This window comes from Grampus griseus (genome assembly GCF_964374135.1).
Source record: "Grampus griseus genome assembly, chromosome: 18".
In the NCBI taxonomy this organism is placed as follows: Eukaryota; Metazoa; Chordata; class Mammalia; order Artiodactyla; family Delphinidae; genus Grampus; species Grampus griseus.
In genome coordinates, this window is record NC_139012.1 from 62,339,380 (window position 1) to 62,359,550 (window position 20,171).

Genomic DNA, 20,171 nt, shown 5'->3' on the forward strand with positions numbered 1-20,171 from the left:
GTACAGTATATAATCTTTTTGTGATGGGCTTTTTTTGCCCAGCATAATTCTCTGGAAATTCATGCAAGCTGCTGCTTCTATCAGTAGTTTGCGTGTTTTCCAGAGTGTCTGTACCATTTTACATTCCCACCAGCAATGTATGAGTGATCCAGCTTCTCTGTATCCCCACCAGCATCTGTTATTACCACTGTTTTGTTATTTTGGCCACTCTGATACATGCTTTTAGCTTGTCTTAGTCCGTATTTCCCTGATGGCTAATGATGCATTAATCAGCAGCAGCAGCAGCAGCATGACTGCTGTTGGTATATCTCCTTTAATGAAATGTCTCTTAATATCTTTTACCCATTTTCTAATTGGATTGTTTGGGTTTTTTTTTTTTTTACTACTGAGCTTTAAGAGTTCATTACATATGCTAGATGCCAGTCCTGTAATGGATATGTGGTTTTCTTCCAGTCTCTAGCTTGTATTTTCATCCTATTCACATGGGCTTTCACAGAGCAAAATTTTTAAATTTGTTAACATCTGATTTTCCTTTTATGGATTATGATTTTGTGGTGAAGTATAAGAACTCTTTGCCTGGTTCTAGATCCTGATGATTTTCCTCCAATTTTTTGTTTCTAAAAGCCTTATGCTTTACTTTTACATCTAGGATCCATTTTGTGTTTTTGTATAAGGTGTGAGATTTAGGTTGAGGTTCTTTTTCTTTTCTTTTTGCCTATGGATGTCCAATTGTTCTAGTACTGTACCATTTGTTTAAAACGCTATCCTTCGTCCATTAAATTAGTTGGGTGTTTTTGTATGGGCTGATCTCTGGGTTCTATCTCTGTTCCACTGATGTCTATCCTTCTGCCAGTACCACACAGTGTTCATCACTGTAGCTATTCTAGCAGCCTTAATATTGCGTAGAGCAACTTCTCCTATTTTACTCTTTATCAGGATTATTTTAGCTCTTCTAGAGCTTGTGTCTTTCCATGTACTTTTTAGGATAAGCTTGTCTATGTCTACAAAAAAACCCTGGAGAGAGTCTGAAAACAGATAAACTTGAGAACAGGCATCTTTACTAAGTCAATGACCACAGTATACGCCTCTCCATTTACTTAAGTCTTATTTGATTTCTTTCCTCAGCATTTTATAATATTCAGCATACAGATCCTATACATGTTTTCTTAATGTATATCAAGGTATTTTATGTTCTTTGGAGTGCTTATAAATGGCGCTGTGCTTTTAATTTTGGTTTCTGCAAGCTCATTGTTAGCATATATAAGTGATTAACTTTTATGTGTGATCTTGTTTTCTGTGACCTTGCCAAACTCACTTATTAGTTCTAGAAACTTTTTTCTAGATTCTTCAGCATTTTTTTTAACATCTTTATTGGGGTATAATTGCTTTACAATGGTGTGTTAGTTTCTGCTCTATAACAAAGTGAATCAGTTATACATATATATATGTTCCCATATCTCTTCCCTCTTGCGTCTCCTTCCCTCCCACCCTCCCTATCCCACCCCTCCAGGCGGTCACAAAGCACCAAGCTTCTTCAGCATTTTTTACATAGATAATCATGTCATCTAGAAATAGGGAGAGTTTTATTTCTTCTGTTCCAAATTACGTCTTTTTATTTCTTTTTCTTGACTTACAGCACTGGCTAGAACTTCCAGCACTACAATAAATAAGAGTGGTGAGAATGGACATCCATGTCTTGTTCCCAGATCTTAGGGGGAAAGCATTTAGTCTTTCACCATTAAGTATGATGTTAGCTATGAGGTTTTTTGTAGATGCTGTTTATCAAGTCCAGGTAATCCCCTTCTATGTCTTATTTGTTGAGTTTTATCAGGAATGGGGTGTCAAGTGCTTTTTCAGCATCAATTGATATGATCATATGACGCTTCCTCTTTAGCTTGTTAATATGGGGAATTTAGGCTTTTTTTGTTTTTAGGCTATTTTTAAAAAGAGATATTTTATTTAAGTCAGACAGCTAAAACAAGTACTGGATCTGATCAGTCCAATGGGCATTTTAGTGGTGTTTTTCTTTATGTAAGAACTCAACCTGCCCCAATCCCAGATCTAATGACAGTAAAGTACTATGGCATATCTGACTGATCAATCACCAAGAGAAGATGATATCAAGTTTAATACAATGTGCCAAAGTTATGAATGCCAGTGACAGGTTTTGGATCAATTTTCAATTTATAAGGCATTATTCACTTAAACATTTACACTGAGAGGCATTATAGCATAACGGTTAAAAGCTCAGCTCTGCCATTTTTCAGCTGTGTGACTTTATGCAAGTTATTTAATTCCTATGTAATTCTGTTTTCAAAATGATATAAAACAGAAATACAGACTTCTGTGTAAGTGTTGATGCATAAGGGCCTAATTAAATAAGAAAGCAAGAGATCAAGGAGACAAAAGAAAAGAGTTCAAACAAAAAGAGTCTGAGGCCAGTAAAGCACTACATATTAATAACTAGATTTCACCCTCAATTTTTATAGATCAGTATCAGTGTTATTCAAAGTATGGTCACTGGCTAAATGTCCTCGAACAAATTATTTGTTGTAGGTTTGCTACAAGATAAGGAACTTGTGTTAGTAATCAACTGTGAAAATAAACACACCATTTAGTTCCATTATTCATTTATTTAGGCAGAAAGACTTTGGTGGTAAAGGAAGCAGTGTCTTGTTTAACATTTTGACACAAGCTCCCTGACTTGTCACAGATCAGTGCTTCTGAGCACTGTTCTATATCTAAAGTGTTTTTCTTAAAGCTTCAATAAATGATTTAAATTTAAGTAAAAATTTAAGATATCATAATTCAATTAAATTCTTGAACATGAGCATGTAATGAGTACCAACTACATGTCCAGAATTTGACTGGGCATTTTGGGATGGGCTAGGAGAGAGACCTGGGAGTACTGGGGTTGAGGGTCAGGGCTGGGTCAGGGAGTGTGGTTACTACCTTCACTTTAGAAGCTTACCATCTAACAGAAGTGTGTAGAGCTCATCTAAGAAACTGGGAACTAGTTCTCTTTCTTGTATTTTCAAGAATCTCAATGTCAGTAATAACAATGCTGTGACTGTCTCCTCAATGGAGCAATAGAGACAGCAAGGCTGAAATCAGAGGCAGACACTCTGACCATAAAGAGTGGAGGAATCTTCTTTTGAAGGGCTCTACACACCTCCAGAGAATTATATCAAAATCAATTAAGCTTTGAAGTATAGGCTTTGTTTCAGGAAAGGGTCACTTTCTGCTGCTTACTTAGGGAATTCTGAAATGTGAAATAAGGAACTGCTTGAGATTTCTTCAGTTAATTTTATTTTGATCCTCCTACAAGGATTTTTCAGGAATTAATCATAGTAATTGAAAAGGAAATAATGTTATCCAGAAGGAAAAAAAAGAGGAGATAAGAAAGCGGTCTCTAAAGAAACCAAGGTGAATATTTAAAAAGATGTATGTACTCTTGGGGCTTCCCTGGTGGCGCAGTGGTTGAGAGTCCGCCTGCTGATGCAGGGGACACGGGTTCGTGCCCCGGTCCGGGAAGATCCCACATGCCGCGGAGCGGCTGGGCCCGTGAGCCGTGGCCGCTGAGTCTGCGCGTCAGCGGGAGAGGCCACAACGGTGAGAGGCCCGCGTACCGCAAAAAAAAAAAGATGTACTCTGATAAGCAAGAAATTTTAATTCTATTAATTAAATACAGAGGGCAGCACAAGTATAAAAGGAACAAATCACCAAATATAAATATAAGTGAATAGCTTAGATTTATAAGCATATCAGAAGGGCGAAAAAGCTTAAAACAGGAGAGGATTCTGAGTAATACTAAGACCAATACAAAAGTTTCAGAATTGTATTCCAAGCATGAAAAGTTAAGGGAAAGTGAAGGTTCACATCTGGGGAGAGCTGGTGTAATGTGAAGAGATAACAACAAATGAATAATTACTTAATTCCAATTTTATTCCTATCAGCTCTATTACAGAGAATGATCTTTACATGATGAATGAAAAACCAGATACAAAAAGATACACACCATTCTATTTATATAAAGTTCAAAATATGCAAAATATGTAAAATAATCTATAATGTTAGAAATCAGGATAATGGTTGCCTTTGGGGGAAAGCAGAAACTGTGAAGGGGCCTTGGGATACAGGTAGTGTTTCTTTCTTGATCTAGGAGCTGGTTACACAAATGTGTTCACTTTGTGAAAATTCATCAAGCTGTACACTTAAGTTGTGTTGACTTTTCTGTAGGTGTGTTATATGTTAATAAAAAGTTAAAAAGAAAAGAAAAAGAAGCTAAGTCCAAAGTGTTACGACTGGCAAGGAGCTCACCTTACTTTATTAAGCTAAGGTTTAGTTCACTTCTCTGGTCCAAATGACCCAAGGAGCTGAAAAAACTTGCACTGATGTTAATCTGTAAGTATCCATGAAGTTAAGGAGTTGAAAGAACATGGGATTAGCAAGTATTTTTCGAATTTAATAAAAAATGGAGCAGAGGGGGTACAGGAGAATGGATCTCAGGAACTATATACTATACCAAGGAGCATAACATCGATGCTGAGTAAAAATTAATAACACAAAGTGGGTATGATAATACTTATTGAGTAAATAAATGCACAGGTCCATTTGATTCTAGTGACTCACTGAGAGAGTGTGTACTCTCAGAATCAAGACCTTCTTTCTCTCTAAAACTGAAAAGTTTCAAGATGATAATTTAATATATGAGTTTTAGGAGTGAATTAGATCAAGAAAATCTAATCTAAGACAAACACAAAGATTTAGAAATAAGTTTCAAATCTATTTTTTTAAATGTACATGTATATAGACAGAATTTATTATGTGTACTTTGTTAACTGGTAATTAAAATTTGCTTAAAATAAAATCTGATTGCATGAAAATACAATCTAATGAAGGTAATTCAAAAATAATGGAAGAAAAGAAATTTTAACAGTAGTTGCATTCAATTGGTAAGATATAAGATTATTCTACTTTATTTTTCTAAAGTGTCTTTAACAAGCACATTTAACTTTTTTTTTTTTTTTTCCACATTTAACTTTTACATGAGGAAGGTGGAGGAATTCTGTCTAGCACATAGCCCACACAGAAAGAGGTTATTAAGAAAAAACAATGGTAACTTCATCAGATGTTGTGAGAATTTCAATGACAGTGGTAAAGTACTTCACACAGTGCCTGGTAACTCAATAAATGGAAGTTTCTATAAATGTATACCATTATAAATTATTTAATGATATATTTTTATGCTGTGTAGTTTTAGGGATGCCTACTAATTTGCCATAGTATTTTCATTATTCAAGTTATAAAAAATTTTAGCATCAGAAAAAGTCTAATTATTTTTTATTAAACACAAATCACTCTTACCTTTCGCAGTTCAACTGTCACTTCATTTCTGTGTCTTCGCATTGTCTAAAAAGAAAAACAAAAATTTCATAAGTATCTAAATATTGATACTGCTAGTACATAAATTAAGGTCTCTGGCATTTAAGATTTAAATTTGTTTAAGATTCTATTTTTAAGGATTAATCAGTTTAGACTTTAAATGATGAACTACAGGAGGTTAAAAAGCCAAAACTCCTGTCTATTTTACTGGATGTCTGTTGGTTAGTTTTGTGGGGAGTGGGAGGTAGAGCTTGGCTGCCTAGGATCCATCCCCGTTTCCTAACTGCACCCAGGTTTCTATGGGGAATTATATACTCTCCATTGTGTACAGTCTTGATGGAACCATCTATTAAAGCATCTCACTTTCTCCTAGCAAAAACAGGGCATGAGCTTAAACTCAGCCAGCAGAACTCTCCCCTATAACTCTAAACCTAGAGCAAAATGGAAAGAAAAAAAAAAGCACATTAATTTCCAAAGGAAGCATTTGGACAAGGTAGTGAACCACGCCTATATCCTGAACTTGCTGTGTTCCTAGTTACCTGGTTTCCGTAACTCATTCTTTGAACCACCTCATATTCTTTTATTTTACTTTTCTACTTTTTTCATCTTTTTATTATGGAAATAGAAAAGTTGAAGAGTAGTGGGCACAGAGAACACCCAGAGAGTAATTCAAACAATGGGACCCCAAGTGGTGAGTGCACAGGGGCAGGGCCCCAGGACAGAGCCAGAGGAGGTGGAAGAGGCAGCCGGGCTGGGGGTGGAGCACAGGAGACCCGAAGAAGGCGTGTCCCAGAGGCCAGGTGCCGACGGGCGGACGAGCCACAAGGAAGCCTCCAGAAACCCTGACAAGTGCTTGGGTGGAACGCTGGTGGGAAGGCCGCCATAGTTTCTAAAAAGCACCCAGCAAAGGTAACAGACGCTGAGTACTGGCAATCCTTGATTTCAAGGAGTCTTGCTCCAGGCCAGCAGTTTGGGAACCTCAGAGTCCACACTGGTGAGGAAGCAGGGTTCTCGGGGGCACAGCAGTCCAGGACACCTTTTGAGCACTTCTCAAGCATCATGGCAGGCCCTTCTCACAGCAGCCCTGCTGGGTCGTCCTCATCGTCCCTGGTCCTCAGGTAAGAAAGCCTGTAGGGGTCCCCCGACTTTAAGGAGCGGCTCCTGGCCTCTCCTGGGGATGGAGCCCCAGGGCCCTGTGGGCAGGCACCACCTTGCTCCATCTGCAGGTGCACCGTCTCTAGAGGCTTCTTCTTTCTCTGAGTCGGCAGGGTCTGCCCGGAACCCCCACCTCATATTCTTCTAATAAATTATGGTTTTGCTCTTAAGTCAGCCAGAGCTGATTTTTGATGCTTGCAACTAATGTATTCTATTGCAAACGATTCATGTTTAAAAAAAGTAAATGCCTCATTGTCATGGCCTTAAAATCACATAAAAATGAAAATAAATTTGGGATAGATATTTTGTATCAAAAGATAAAGAAGTATCCTTCTACAATTTACTAAGAGGCTCTATCAGGAATGTCTTAACAGGAATTAGTGAAATGACTAGATATCCCTTCTCCCCTTGACATAGTGATATAATGCATTACTTTATTACACATACAAATATGATAAATGGTTACATTTTCAGAATAAAGGCTACATGTTATGGTATATTATTATTTTAATATACTGCTAGATTCAGTATGTTATTATTTTATTTAATGATTCTTTTGTTATGGTACCTCTGTCAAGTTTTCTTAAACTGCAGTGATAAATTAATCTCTTTGCAGGGAAAAAATATCCCATGGAACCCAAATTACAAACTTTGTTAAATATATTGAAATATTAACCTAGATATAAACTCGTGCTTAAATATAGATATATATTAAATATAAACAAAACTACCAAACAAAATTCAACTTAGTAACATTTATTTAATGTGATGGAATGATGCACTGATAAAACTATTATCACTAATAGGGTTCAAAAGTACAAAGAAAGAGCCCTGAATCTAATTCTATATTTAATATGTTTCTGCATTTAGGCTTCAACACTATCAATACAGAGAATGCTTTATGTATAAATCAATCATACAAACTGTAATAAATATTGAGCAATCAAATACCAATATTAATGAAGTGTTATTTGATCACTCTGTAAAGAAAGCTGTCTTTATTCACTTGAAGATTAGAATTGCACCAATTGTCAAAATTTGCCTGTATAAACATCTAATCCAATTGTTACTAGAGCTGAGAAGAAAAAGTATTTTCATTGCAATAACTATTACATTTAATTGTTTACAAATTGTTATAAGATAGTACACAACAAAAAGACCCAGGCAGCCTATCTCCTCCAAAATATGATCAAGTTACTGCTACACTGTAATTTCCATTAAAGTGCTACTTCAGCTTGGATAGAAGTGATGAGTTAACTTCTGAAGTACTCTAAATTAGGAATCCACACTTCACAGGGGGTTAGTTAGCATGTGAAGTGCCCAAATCAGAGGTTAGCTCCCAATTAGTAAGTGTTTTGAATATCAACATCTGAATTTAGACATGTGTTTGTTAATTAGCATAAAAGATGTTGGAAATAATTTTATATTGCTGAACTGGAATTCTTCAAGATATACGGATTAACTAGAAACACTGTACAAGTGTCTTGATTCTTACCTGTTTGCGGTTTAAGAATCTGACAAGCCCTGCAATTTGTCTTCAGAGAAGTTTCTGAGTCTAAGTTTCCTTTTGATCCTGTGTCCCACCCCATCTTCGAGGATTCTGTCTGCTAATCCTAGTCAGATCTTTCTGGTATCTGCTGAGGGTTGAAGTTTTATTACAAGGTAGTAGAGTCTAAAAGAGCTAAACCCATAAAACAAGCTATATGACTTTTTGTGACTGCTTGCTAATACATGTTTGTATGGGTAGCAAATTCTGTCTAAGGCTTGTTTTATTATTTTATTATATATAACTCACTGGGAATTCCCTGGCGGTCCAGTGGTTAGGACTCAGCACTTTCACTACCAAGGGCCTGGATTCAATCCCTAGTTGGGGAATTGAGATCCCACAAGCCGCACAGAGTGGCCAAAAAGAAAGAAAAAAAAGAAAAAAGAAGAAAAATAACGTAACTCACTGATAGTAAAATTTCTAAGGAAAACCACCTATTGCCCTCACCTATCTATATAAAGGCCTCCTATTCATCTAAAAGAACCTATGAGTGTAAATGGCCAAATGGCTTAGGTCAGTTAACAACAGGTACTGACTACTATCTATGATACAAGTACCTTTGAGTTAGTCATCACTCATTCTCCTCTCTGTTTAAGTTACAGAAAAAGGCTTCTTCTTAGGGCCTCTCCTCCCTTACATTCTTCCCAAGTGAGCTCATCTACTCTTAAGTCTTCGATTACTGTTTGAAGACCACTCCCAAATATCTATCTTTATTCAGCTCTCTTGCCTGGGCTTCAAATCTGTAAGTATAATATTCATTCATTTGATAAAAATTTACTAAATTCAACCAAAATGCTCCAGGGCAATATGCCTGCAACTAGGAGGCAAGTATAGCAATTACAGTCTAGTACAGTGGTGAGCAAACTGCAGCCTATGGGCCAATTCTGGCAAGCTGTCTATTTTTGCAGGACCCCACAGGAATAGTTCGTATATTTTTAAGTGGTTACATTATAAATGATATTGTGTCTACATTAACTTAATTTTTGTCTCTTGGCCCACAAAGCCTACAATATTTACTATCTCTCCTTTTAAGAAAAAGTTTGCCAGCAGCTGTTCTAGGGAAAAAGATGGTAGTAATAAGCAGTAACACGAGTCTGTTAAATGTTAAGATAGGAAAGTAAATAATAAAGTTCTATACCAGAAGGAGACATGATCAGAGGGTCAGGAAAAGGCTCGCTGAAGAATTAAAATATGTGTGCATGTGTATATGTTTAGGATTAGAGGACAGATAATTTTAAGGCCTCAAACTCAGCTGCTTAAATATCACACCTGCTCCCCCATCTTCCCCTCCCAAAAAAACACCCCCTACGATTCCATGAATATTCCCAATATTAGGAAACAGTGCAATCATCCAAACCGTTGCACGAACCCCCATCCTGGGAGATCATCCATGTCTACTCACTCTCTCATTCTCTGACATCCAATGGAGTCACCAAAATAGGATTCAAACCTTCTAGCTTTATTGCCACTATCCTAGACTAAGCCACCATCATGTCACATGTCACCCGGATCACTACTAGTCTCCTAGTCTCCTTCTACGCACTGAATCAGTTTTCCACAATGCAGCCAGATCATTCTTTTTTTTAATGCAAACCTGTGTTGCCATTCTCTTGAATAAAACCTCTCGATGGGACTTCCCTGGCGGTCTAGCGGTTAAGACTCTGTGCTTCCAATGCAGGGAGTGCAGGTTCAATCCCTGGTAGGGGAAATAAGATCCCACATGCCACACGGCCGAAAAAAAAGTTACCAAGACAGCCAAACCAAAACCCCATGGATAAAATCTACAAGATTGGGTGACAAGGTAACCCCACGAATTCTCAAATACAAGAAGGATCTGGTTAAATCACCAACTATAGGACTCACATGGGCTCAGCATATCTGCAGAAGGAAACACAAGAGCAGAAGTTACTGGGTAACTGAAGGACTTGAGGGGAGGAGAACCCCAAATCATGAATCGTTAGAGTTTAGAAAGGCAATTTGAGAATAGCTGCAAATGGAAGGGATCTTCTGCACATGCTAACGTTGTAAAATATGACGAGAGTAGACTCAAAAACAAGGGGCTGAAGTCCCCCTACCTGGAAAAAGCCCTATAACTGAAAATAAATTTCCGGGAAAAGAATTCCAAGTGATCTGGGCTTCCCTGGTGGTGCAGGGGTAAAGAATCTGCCTGCCAATGCAGGGCACATGGGTTCGAGCCCTGGTCCTGGAAGATCCCACATGCCGCGGAGCAAGTAAGCCCGTGCACCACAACTACTGAGCCTGCGCTGTAGCACCCACGAGCCACAACTACTGAAGCCTGCGCACCTAGAGCCCGTGCTCCGCAACAAGAGAAGCCGCCGCAAAGAAAAGCCCGCTCACCGCAACAAAGAGTAGCCCCCGCTCTCAGCAACTAGAGAAAACCCGCGTGCAGCAGCGAAGACCCAATGCAGCCAAAAATTAAATAAATGAATAAATAAATTTATAAACAAACAAACAAAGAATTCCAAGTGATCAAGACATGCTCAATTGGGGCAAAGTAAAGAGAGGATCCAGATCAAAGTGGGTTAGTGAAACAAGAGCCAGATCTCAGAAAATAGGAAGATATATAAATAAATATATATATATATATTTTATTTAATCACTTAAAAAAAACAGAAGGGGGTCTAGAGTGGTAAAGCTAGAAAAGCTATTCTGACCCCCCACTCACTCCGAAGAGTTCAGGAAAACCTATTATAAAGTATACAATATAAAAGGGTTGGGGTCAAATTCTATGCCATAAGACACAAGGAGCAGAATGATGCAATAAAAGACTACCAAAAAGCTGTACCAACAAAACATGTAAAAATTATATCCTAGAGAATGATAGAAGATGTGAAAGAACATTATAATCAGAATTAGAAACACTCAGTAATGAGGTACTAGAAATCAGGAAAGAATCTGAAATAAAAGAAAAAAATATTTCAGAAAGGAAACCTAACCAAGAACAATAACACAACAGGTAATGCTTAAGAGATATAGAATGTGCAAAGAACTAAAATTTTAATAAAAAAGAAATGAAGGTGAAAATTATTAGAATTAAAGTGACAATAAAGATAATAATTAAAGGGAAAAATATCCTGAAACTAAAAGACTTGAAATAAAATGCTGAAAAAGCACACAATGTACCTGGGAAATCAACCCAGAAAAACCAATACCATAATATATTAGAAAGACTAATGGATTTTAAAAAAAAGAAAAAGAAAAAAAGAAAGAAAAGAGAAGAGAAAAGACAAGACAGATGCCTCTGGATTTCAGATATGTATACACACACACATATGGCAGATCTGATAAGTGAGTCCAACAAGGTCACAGGATACAAGATAAAAATATAAAAATCTATTTGTATGTCTATATACTAGCAATGAACACATGGGCATCAAAATTAAAAATACAGAGAATATTCTAATTTCATTCTTTTATATGTAGCTGTCCAGTTTTCCCAGCACCACTTTTTTTTTTAAATATTTATTTATTTATTTTGGCTGTGCTGAGTCTTAGCTGCAGCACACAGCATCTTCGTTGTGGCGTGCAGAATCTTTAGTTGTGGCATGCGGACTTCTTAGTTGCGGCATGCAGACTCTTAGTTGCGGCATGCATGAGGGATCTAGTTCCTGACCAGGGATCAAAACCGGGCCCTCTGCATTGGGAGAGCGGAGACTTACCCACAGGACCACCAGGGAAGTCCTAGCATCACTTATTGAAGAGACTGTCTTTACTCCATTGTATATTTTTGCCTCCTTTGTCATAGATTAATTGACCATAGGTGTGTGGGTTCATTTCTGGGCTTTCTATCCTGTTCATTGATCTATATTTCTATTTTTGTGCCAGTACCATACCATTTTGATTACTTTAGCTTTGTAGTATAGTCTGAAGGCAGAGAGTCTGATTCCTCCAGCAATATACTAGCAATGAACACATGGGCATCAAAATTAAAAATACAAACAATATCATTAATAATCTCTCAAAAAAATAAATACTTAGGTACGAACCTAACAATACATGTACAAGATATAGATGTTGAAAATGATACAACACTGATGAAGGAATTCAAGAATCTAAAAAAAAATAGAGAGACACACTGTGTTCATGGACTGGTAGACTCAATTTGATGTCAATTCTCCTCACAATGATATATAGACTTAGCATAACTGCTTTCAAATCCCAGTAATACTGAAGTTTATACAGAAAGCCAAAGTAATTAGAATAGCTAAAATAATTTTGAGGAAAAAAAAAGTGGGAGGAATCAGTCTATCTAACTTCAAGATTTATTATATAGCTATAGTAATAAACACTTGTGTGATATTGGTGAAGACATACATACACTGATCAATGGAATAGAATAGAGAACACAAAACAGACCTACATAAGTATGCTCAGCTGACTTTTGACAAAGGTATGAAAGCAATTCAATGGAGGAAAGTTAGACTCTTCAACAAATGATGCTGTTCAGGTAGATATTGATAGACAAATATATGAACCTCAACTTAAGACTCATACCTTACACAGAAAATAAAACAAAATGAATCATGCTTAAAAGTAAAACTATAAACTAATTTTTTAGAAGAAAATTAAGAAAGAAACTTTAGGATCTAGAACTAGGCAAAGAGTTCTCAGACTTGACCCTAAAAGCATGATCCACAAAAGGAATAACTGGTAAACTGGACCTCATCAAAATGTTAACATTTTGCTCTGAGAAAGCTTCCCTGTGGCGAGGATGAAAACACAAGCTAGAGACAGAAAAAAAAATCTGCAAACCACATATATATGATAAAGGACTGGTATCTGGAATATACAGAGAACTCTTACTCAAAATTAGAATACACAATCAATTAAATTAGAAAACAGGCCAAAGAAATGAAGAGACATTTCATCAGAGGATATACAGATGGCAAATAAGTATATGAAAAGATGTTCAATGTTATTAGCCATTAGGGAAATGCAAATTAAAACCAAAATGAGTTATTACTACACACCTATCAGAACAGCTAAATTAAATAACTGAGACAACACAAATGCTGGGAAAGATGTGGAGAAACTCCTACATTGCTGGTGGGAATGTAAAACGATACCTGGAAAATCATTTTTTTTTTTTGCGGTACGCGGGTCTCTCACACCTGTGGCCTCTCCCGTTGCGGAGCACAGGCTCCAGACGCGCAGGCTCAGCGGCCATGGCTCACGGGCCCAGCTGCTCCGCGGCATGTGGGATCCTCCCAGACTGGGGCACGAACCCGTGTCCCCTGCATCGGCAGGCGGACTCCCAACCACTGCACCACCAGGGAAGCCCCCGGAAAATCATTTCTTAAAAAACTAAACATGCAAAAAAAAGAAAAAAAAAAAACTAAACATGCAAATACATTGGACTTAGCAACTACTGAACATTTATTCCAGAGAAATGAAAACTTAGGTTCACAAGAAACCTGTACACAAGTGTTTATAGAAGCTTTATTCATAATAACCCAAACCTGGAACCCAGACATTCTTCGCAGTTTAAAGAAACTGTGGTACATCCATACCACGGAATGCTATCCAACAATAAAAAGGAATAAACTATTGATACAAGCGACAGCTTGGATGAATCTCCAGGGAATTATGCTAAGAGAAAACAAACCAATGCCAAAAGGTTATATACTATATGATTACATTTATATAACATTCTTCGAGTAACAAAATTATAGAAATGAAGAAGAGATTAGTGGTCGCCAGGGGCTGAGGAGGGGGCAGGATGGGAGGAAGTGAGCATGGCTACAAAATGGCAACATGAGAGATCCCTGTGGTGATGGAAATGTTTTATATCTTGACTGTGTAAATATCAATATTTTACTATAAAGCTGCAAGACGTTACCATTGGGGGAACTGAGTAAAGGGTCTCTCTGTATTGTGTTCTACAATTGCAGGTGATTCTACAATTATCTCAAAATAAAGGTCAATTTTTAGAAACTTTTAAAGGGAACTCCCTGGTGGTCCAGTGGTTTAGGACTCAGTGCTTTCACTGCCGAGGGCACGGTTCAATCCCTGGTCCCACAAGCTGCACAGCACAGCCACAAAAATAAATAAATAAACAAGCAAACCTTTTTTTAAAAAAAACCTTTCTAAAAAAAGGGTATATTTTACATCAGATGCTGAGGAGGGGAAGAAGAGGTCACTACCAATTTCCAAAATGCACAAAATAGGGAAGCAGTAGATAATAACTAAAAGAGAAGGGACTAAATAAAGCTAACTAACCACCATAACAAAAATATAAACCTTCTAAAATATCAAAAAACATACTGAAAGGGCTTCCCTGGTGGCGGAGAGGTTTAGAATCCGCCTGCCAATGCAGGGGACACGGGTTCAAGCCCTAGCCTGGGAAGATCCCACATGTGGTAGAGCAACTAAGCCCATGTGCCACAACTACTGAGCCTGTGCTCTAGAGCCCACGAGCCACAACTACTGAGCCCACGTGCCACAAGTACTGAAGCCCACGCGCCTAGAGCCCACGCGCCTAGAGCGCATGCTCCACAACAAGAGAAGCCACCGCAATGAGAAGGCCATGTGCCACAACGAAGAGTAGCCTCCGCTTGCCACAACTAGAGAAAGCCCGCGTGGGGCAACAAAGACCCAATGCAGCCAAAAATAAATTAAGGGAAAAAAAAAAAGACTCAAAGCCTTCTCAAAAAAAAAAAAAAAAAAAAAACTGAAAGAAATACATAAAATAGATTGCATAGAACTATTTTACACATAAATATATGGGAATAGGGAGGAAATAAGGTAGAGAGCTCAAGGAAACTAGGCTACATTTGACTTTAGAACTGTACGAAAATGAATTATATATGTGTATGACAAAATTAAACTTTAAGAAAAAGCAATCCATAAAAATTTTTAAAAATTTATGAACCTAAATGTGCATCCAGTTGGTAGCATAGTCATACTATCCTATGTAACTTTTCAACACAGTAATCTGTATATCCCCAGTCAACCCTAAAGACAAGAGAAGCCTGCATTTGTATAATTGACACTTTATTAAAATTTTGCCCTTTTCAAAACACAGGTCCTGGGTTTCCCTGGTGGCGCAGTGGTTGAGAGTCCGCCTGCCGATGCAGGGGAAGTGGGTTCATGCCCCGGTCCAGGAAGATCCCACATGCCACGGAGCGGCTGGGCCCGTGAGCCATGGCCGCTGAGCCTGCGCGTCCGGAGCCTGTGCTCCGCAACGGGAGAGGCCACAACAGTGAGAGGCCCGCGTACCGCAAAAAAAAACACAACAAAAAACACAGGCCCTATAGAACATATTGTTTACATATAATTTCATGTGGTTTTAGAGCCATCAGAAAGCCTCTATCAACTCCAGGTTAAGACTCTCTATAACAAAAATAAATAAATAATTTCACAAAAGGACAGGAAGGAACTTTTTGGGGTGATGGAAGTATTCTACAACTGGATTTTGGTGATGGTTGCACAACTGAAAAATTTACTAAAATTCAAACTTTTTTTTTTTTTTTAAACATCTTTATTGGAGCATAATTGCTTTACAATGGTATGTTAGTTTCAGCTTCACAACAAAATGAATCAGTTATATATATACATATGTTCCCATATCTCTTCCCGCTTGTGTCACCCTCCCTCCCACCCTCCCTATCCCACCCCTCCAGGCGGTCACAAAGCACCGAGCTGATCTCCCTGTGCTATGCGGCTGCTTCCCACTAGCTATCTACCTTACGTTTGGTAGTGTATACATGTCCATGCCTCTTTATTGCTTTGTCACCGTTTACCCTTCCCCCTCCCCATAGCCTCAAGTCCATTCTCTAGTAAGTCTGTGTCTTTATTCCTGTTTCACCCCTAGGTTTTTCATGACATTTTTTTTTTCTTAAATTCCATATATATGTGTTAGCATACGGGTCTCTTGTAGACAGCAAATATATGGGTCTTGTTTTTGTATCCATTCAGCCAATCTGTGTCTTTTGGTGGGAGCATTTAGTCCATTTACATTTAAGGTAATTATCGATATGTGTGTTCCCATTCCCATTTTCTTAATTGTTTTGGGTTTGTTATTGTAGGTCTTTTCCTTTTGTGTTTCTTGCCTAGAGAAGTTCCTTTAGCAGTTGTTGTAGAGCTGGTTTGGTGGTGCTGAACTCTCTCAGCTTTTGCTTGTCTCTAAAGGTTTTAATTTCTCCATCAAATCTGAATGAGATCCTTGCTGGGTAGAGTAATCTTGGTTGCAGGTTTTTCTCCTTCAACACTTTCAATATGTCCTGCCACTCCCTTCTGGCTTGCAGAGTTTCTGCTGAAAGATCAGCTGTTAACCTTATGGGGATTCCCTTGTGTGTTATTTGTTGTTTTTCCCTTGCTGCTTTTAATATGTTTTCTTTGTATTTAATTTTTGACAGTTTGATTAATATGTGTCTTGGCGTATTTCTCCTTGGATTTATCCTGTATGGGACTCTCTGTGCTTCCTGGACTTGATTAACTATTTCCTTTCCCATATTAGGGAAGTTTTCAACTATAATCTCTTCAAATATTTTCTCAGTCCCTTTCTTTTTCTCTTCTTCTTCTGGAACCCCTATAATTCGAATGTTGGTACGTTTAATGTTGTCCCAGAGGTCTCTGAGACTGTCCTCAGTTCTTTTCATTCTTTTTTCTTTATTCTGCTCTGCAGTAGTTATTTCCACTATTTTATCTTCCAGATCACTTATCCGTTCTTCTCCCTCAGTTATTCTGCTATTGATCCCATCTAGAGTACTTTTAATTTCATTTATTGTGTTGTTCATCGTTGCTTGTTTCATCTTTAGTTCTTCTAGGTCCTTGTTAACTGATTCTTGCATTTTGTCCATTCTATTGTCCATTCTATCTCCAAGATTTATACTAACAATGAGCAAATTATACTATATATAAACTATACCTAAATAACCCTGTTTTTAAAATTCTCTACAATACAGATATTTATATACTTGTTCCTTGGGCTACCCAGTCTGTTTTTCTAAATACACTAATTGAAGCAAATGTAAAAATTTTACTTGCGGAGAAGGAGGTAGAAGGCTATATAAGGATATAAAATTGGCCTGTCAAGTGGTGATACTGTTAGAAAACAATAGCTCTGGGACAATAAAAACTAAATTTGCCACCAACTGGTTCATTCATGTTTCAAGGTATTTATGCCAAAGCTGACTTCTGAAAAGCAATGGAAGCCCCAGGGCAGTGAAATGATAGTCTTCAATGTGCTGAAGGAACATTAACTTTAAACTCAGAATTCTTATAAAGAAGGAGTTGTAGAATTTAAATACCACCACTTTACAACAGTTAACAAATTAATGGATCTAGGCAATGTTCATCAATGGTTGCTAATACCACAAAAAGAAAGAACCCAACATTATGTACCACCTAATAAAAATTATATGTTACCCATGAAAGTGAAAAGCCAACCCATGGAATGAGAAAAGATTTGCAAATCATATATCTGATAAGGGACTTGTATCTAGACGACATAAATGGACCCTTACCATTCAATAATAAGACAATACAATTTTAAAATGAGCAAAGGATCTGAATAGACAGTTCTCCAAAGAAGATAAACAAATGGTCAATAAGCACATGAAAAGATGTTCAACATAATTAGCAATCAGAGAAACAGAAATCAAAATCACGAGACACACATTAAAATGGATAAAATAAAGAAGACAGCTAAGTACTGGTGAGAATGTGAAGAAACTGGAAACTCTCATACACTGCTGGTGGGATTGCAAAATGGTGTAGCCACTGAAAAACAGTCTGGGTGTTCCTCAAAAGGTTAAAAACATTGAGTCATGACATGATTTAGCAACTCTACTCCTAGTATATACCCAAGAGACATGAAAACATGCCTGTACAAAAACTTGTACATGAATGCTCATAGCAACTCTATCCACAATAGCCAAAAAGTGGAAATAAATGTCCATCAACTAATGAATACATACATATAATGTGGTATATCCATACAATGGAAACTCATTCGGCAATACAAAGGAATGAAGTACTAACGTATACTAATAACATGCAAGAACCTTGAAAACATTATGCTAAATGAAAGAAGTCAGTCACAAAAGGCTACATATTATATGATTCCATTTATATAAATGTCCTGAATAGACAAATCTATAGAGATAGAAAGTAGATTAAGGAATTCCCTGGTGGTCCAGTGGTTAGGGGGCTCCACGCTTCCACTGCAGGGGGCACAGGTATTGATCCCTGATTCCACATGCCTAGCTGCACGGAAAGGAAGGGAGTGAGGAAGGAAGGGAGGAAGATTAGTTGGGGGGGGAGGAGGGAATGGGGAATGAATCCTAAAGGACGCAACATTCCTTTTTGTGGTAATGAAAATATTCTAAAATTGGATATGGTGATGGTTGCACAACTCATATTTAGTATGAATATGCTAAAAATAAGCATACTGAGCAGATATGAAAATGTATGTGAATTATATCTCAAAATGTTTGTTTTTTTTTTTTTATAGTATATAATACCACATACAAATCAGACTTGGGGAAGGGAGGGAGCGAGGAAGAAAGGAAGGAAGGAAGGAAGGGAGGGAAGGAGGGAGGGAGGGAGGAAGGAAGGAAAGAAAAAGAAAGAAAGAAAGAAAGAAAGAAGGAAGGAAGGGTACAAAGCCTTTAAATTTAACAACCAATGTACCGGAAATAAAAAGAACAGGACATACTAAACATCAAGAGGTTGCAATCAGCAAAATTCAGGATAAACAACCCCATTTCTCTAACAACAACAAGCAACAAGGCAAAAGGGGAAGGGCGAGTGGCTTGGGAAATGGAGTAGGAACCTATAGATTGACAGAGATTTAAAAGACATATCAACCAATCACAATACACAATACATGGACCTTTGGATACTGATCCAAACAAACTATAATGTGATTTATACATACATTAGCACGTGTTCATGTGTGTTATATATAAAAGACAGCTGGGGAAATCTGAACACTGGATATTTAATACTAAGTTACTACTATTAATTATGTTTAGCTGTAATTTTAAAAATTACTAACTTTTAAAGATATGTTATAAAGTATATACAGATTAGAGTAGAAAATAAATTCACCAATAGAAGATATCCCTCAAATAAACCCAAACATACATGGACACTCGATATGATAGAGATGGCATTGCAGACAACTGGGAAAAAGACAGGCCATTCAATAAATGGTCCTGAGCCAAATAATTATCCATGTGGGGGAAAAAAAGAAACTAGATACCTACTATACCACCATACAGAAAAGTCAACTCCAGATGGTTTGAAAATTTATAAAAGCAACAGTGAGTTTTTAAAGAAAAATATCTTTACGATCCCTAAGTGGAGAAAGATTTCTTAAAAGCAGAATACAAAAATGCTAAAACCAGAAGAATAACTTCATTAAAATTTAGAATTTCTGTTCTTTGAAAGATGCCACACAGAAAGTGAAAAAAGAAACCAAACCAGAAGAATACTTGAAGCATGAACAATAATTAATAAATATCCAGAATATACAAAGTACTCATACATCACTGGGAAGACAGGAGAAAGACAAGAAAAGGCATTTCAAAGAAGATAAAACAATAATGCCAACATGAAAAGGTGGTCAACCTCATTACTCAGGAAGATACAAATTAAGACCACAGTGAGACACCATTTTGCACTCAAGATCGCCAAAACATTAGTAGGTATAACATCACCGAGTGTTCATGAAGATGTAGAGCAACTGGTGAGATGTCAGTTGGTACAACCATTTTGGGGAGAAAATTTGGCAAAATATAGTAAAGATGAAAAATACCCAAGTACACAACAATTCTACTCCAAGGTATATAAATCCTACAGAAATTCTTACATATACCCATCATGAGATATATATAAGTGGTTTCTGGCATCATTGGTTTGTAATGGCAAAAAATTTTGAAAACAACTCAAATGTTCATTAAAAAGAAAACAAATGGAATTGTGAGACAATAATTACTCAGCAATGAGGATGAATGAACTACAGCTACACAAATGAATCCAGAAATGTTAAAAAAAATTTTTTATCTTTTCCTGTTACAAATACAGTATGAATATTTCATATAAAAAAACAAGCAAG

At 37.2% G+C, this 20,171-nt stretch overlaps 1 protein-coding gene across 2 annotated transcripts in view; it reads right to left on the reverse strand.

Annotated features, from left to right (window-relative positions):
* Positions 1–20,171, reverse strand: part of KPNA3 (karyopherin subunit alpha 3) — an 88,771-nt gene that overhangs the window by 34,927 nt on the left and 33,673 nt on the right. For both annotated transcript variants that reach the window (XM_082675390.1, XM_082675389.1), the window contains one exon: positions 5,368–5,412. In XM_082675390.1, the coding sequence (XP_082531516.1) occupies positions 5,368–5,412 (45 nt within the window). The remainder of the gene's footprint in view (positions 1–5,367; positions 5,413–20,171) is intronic.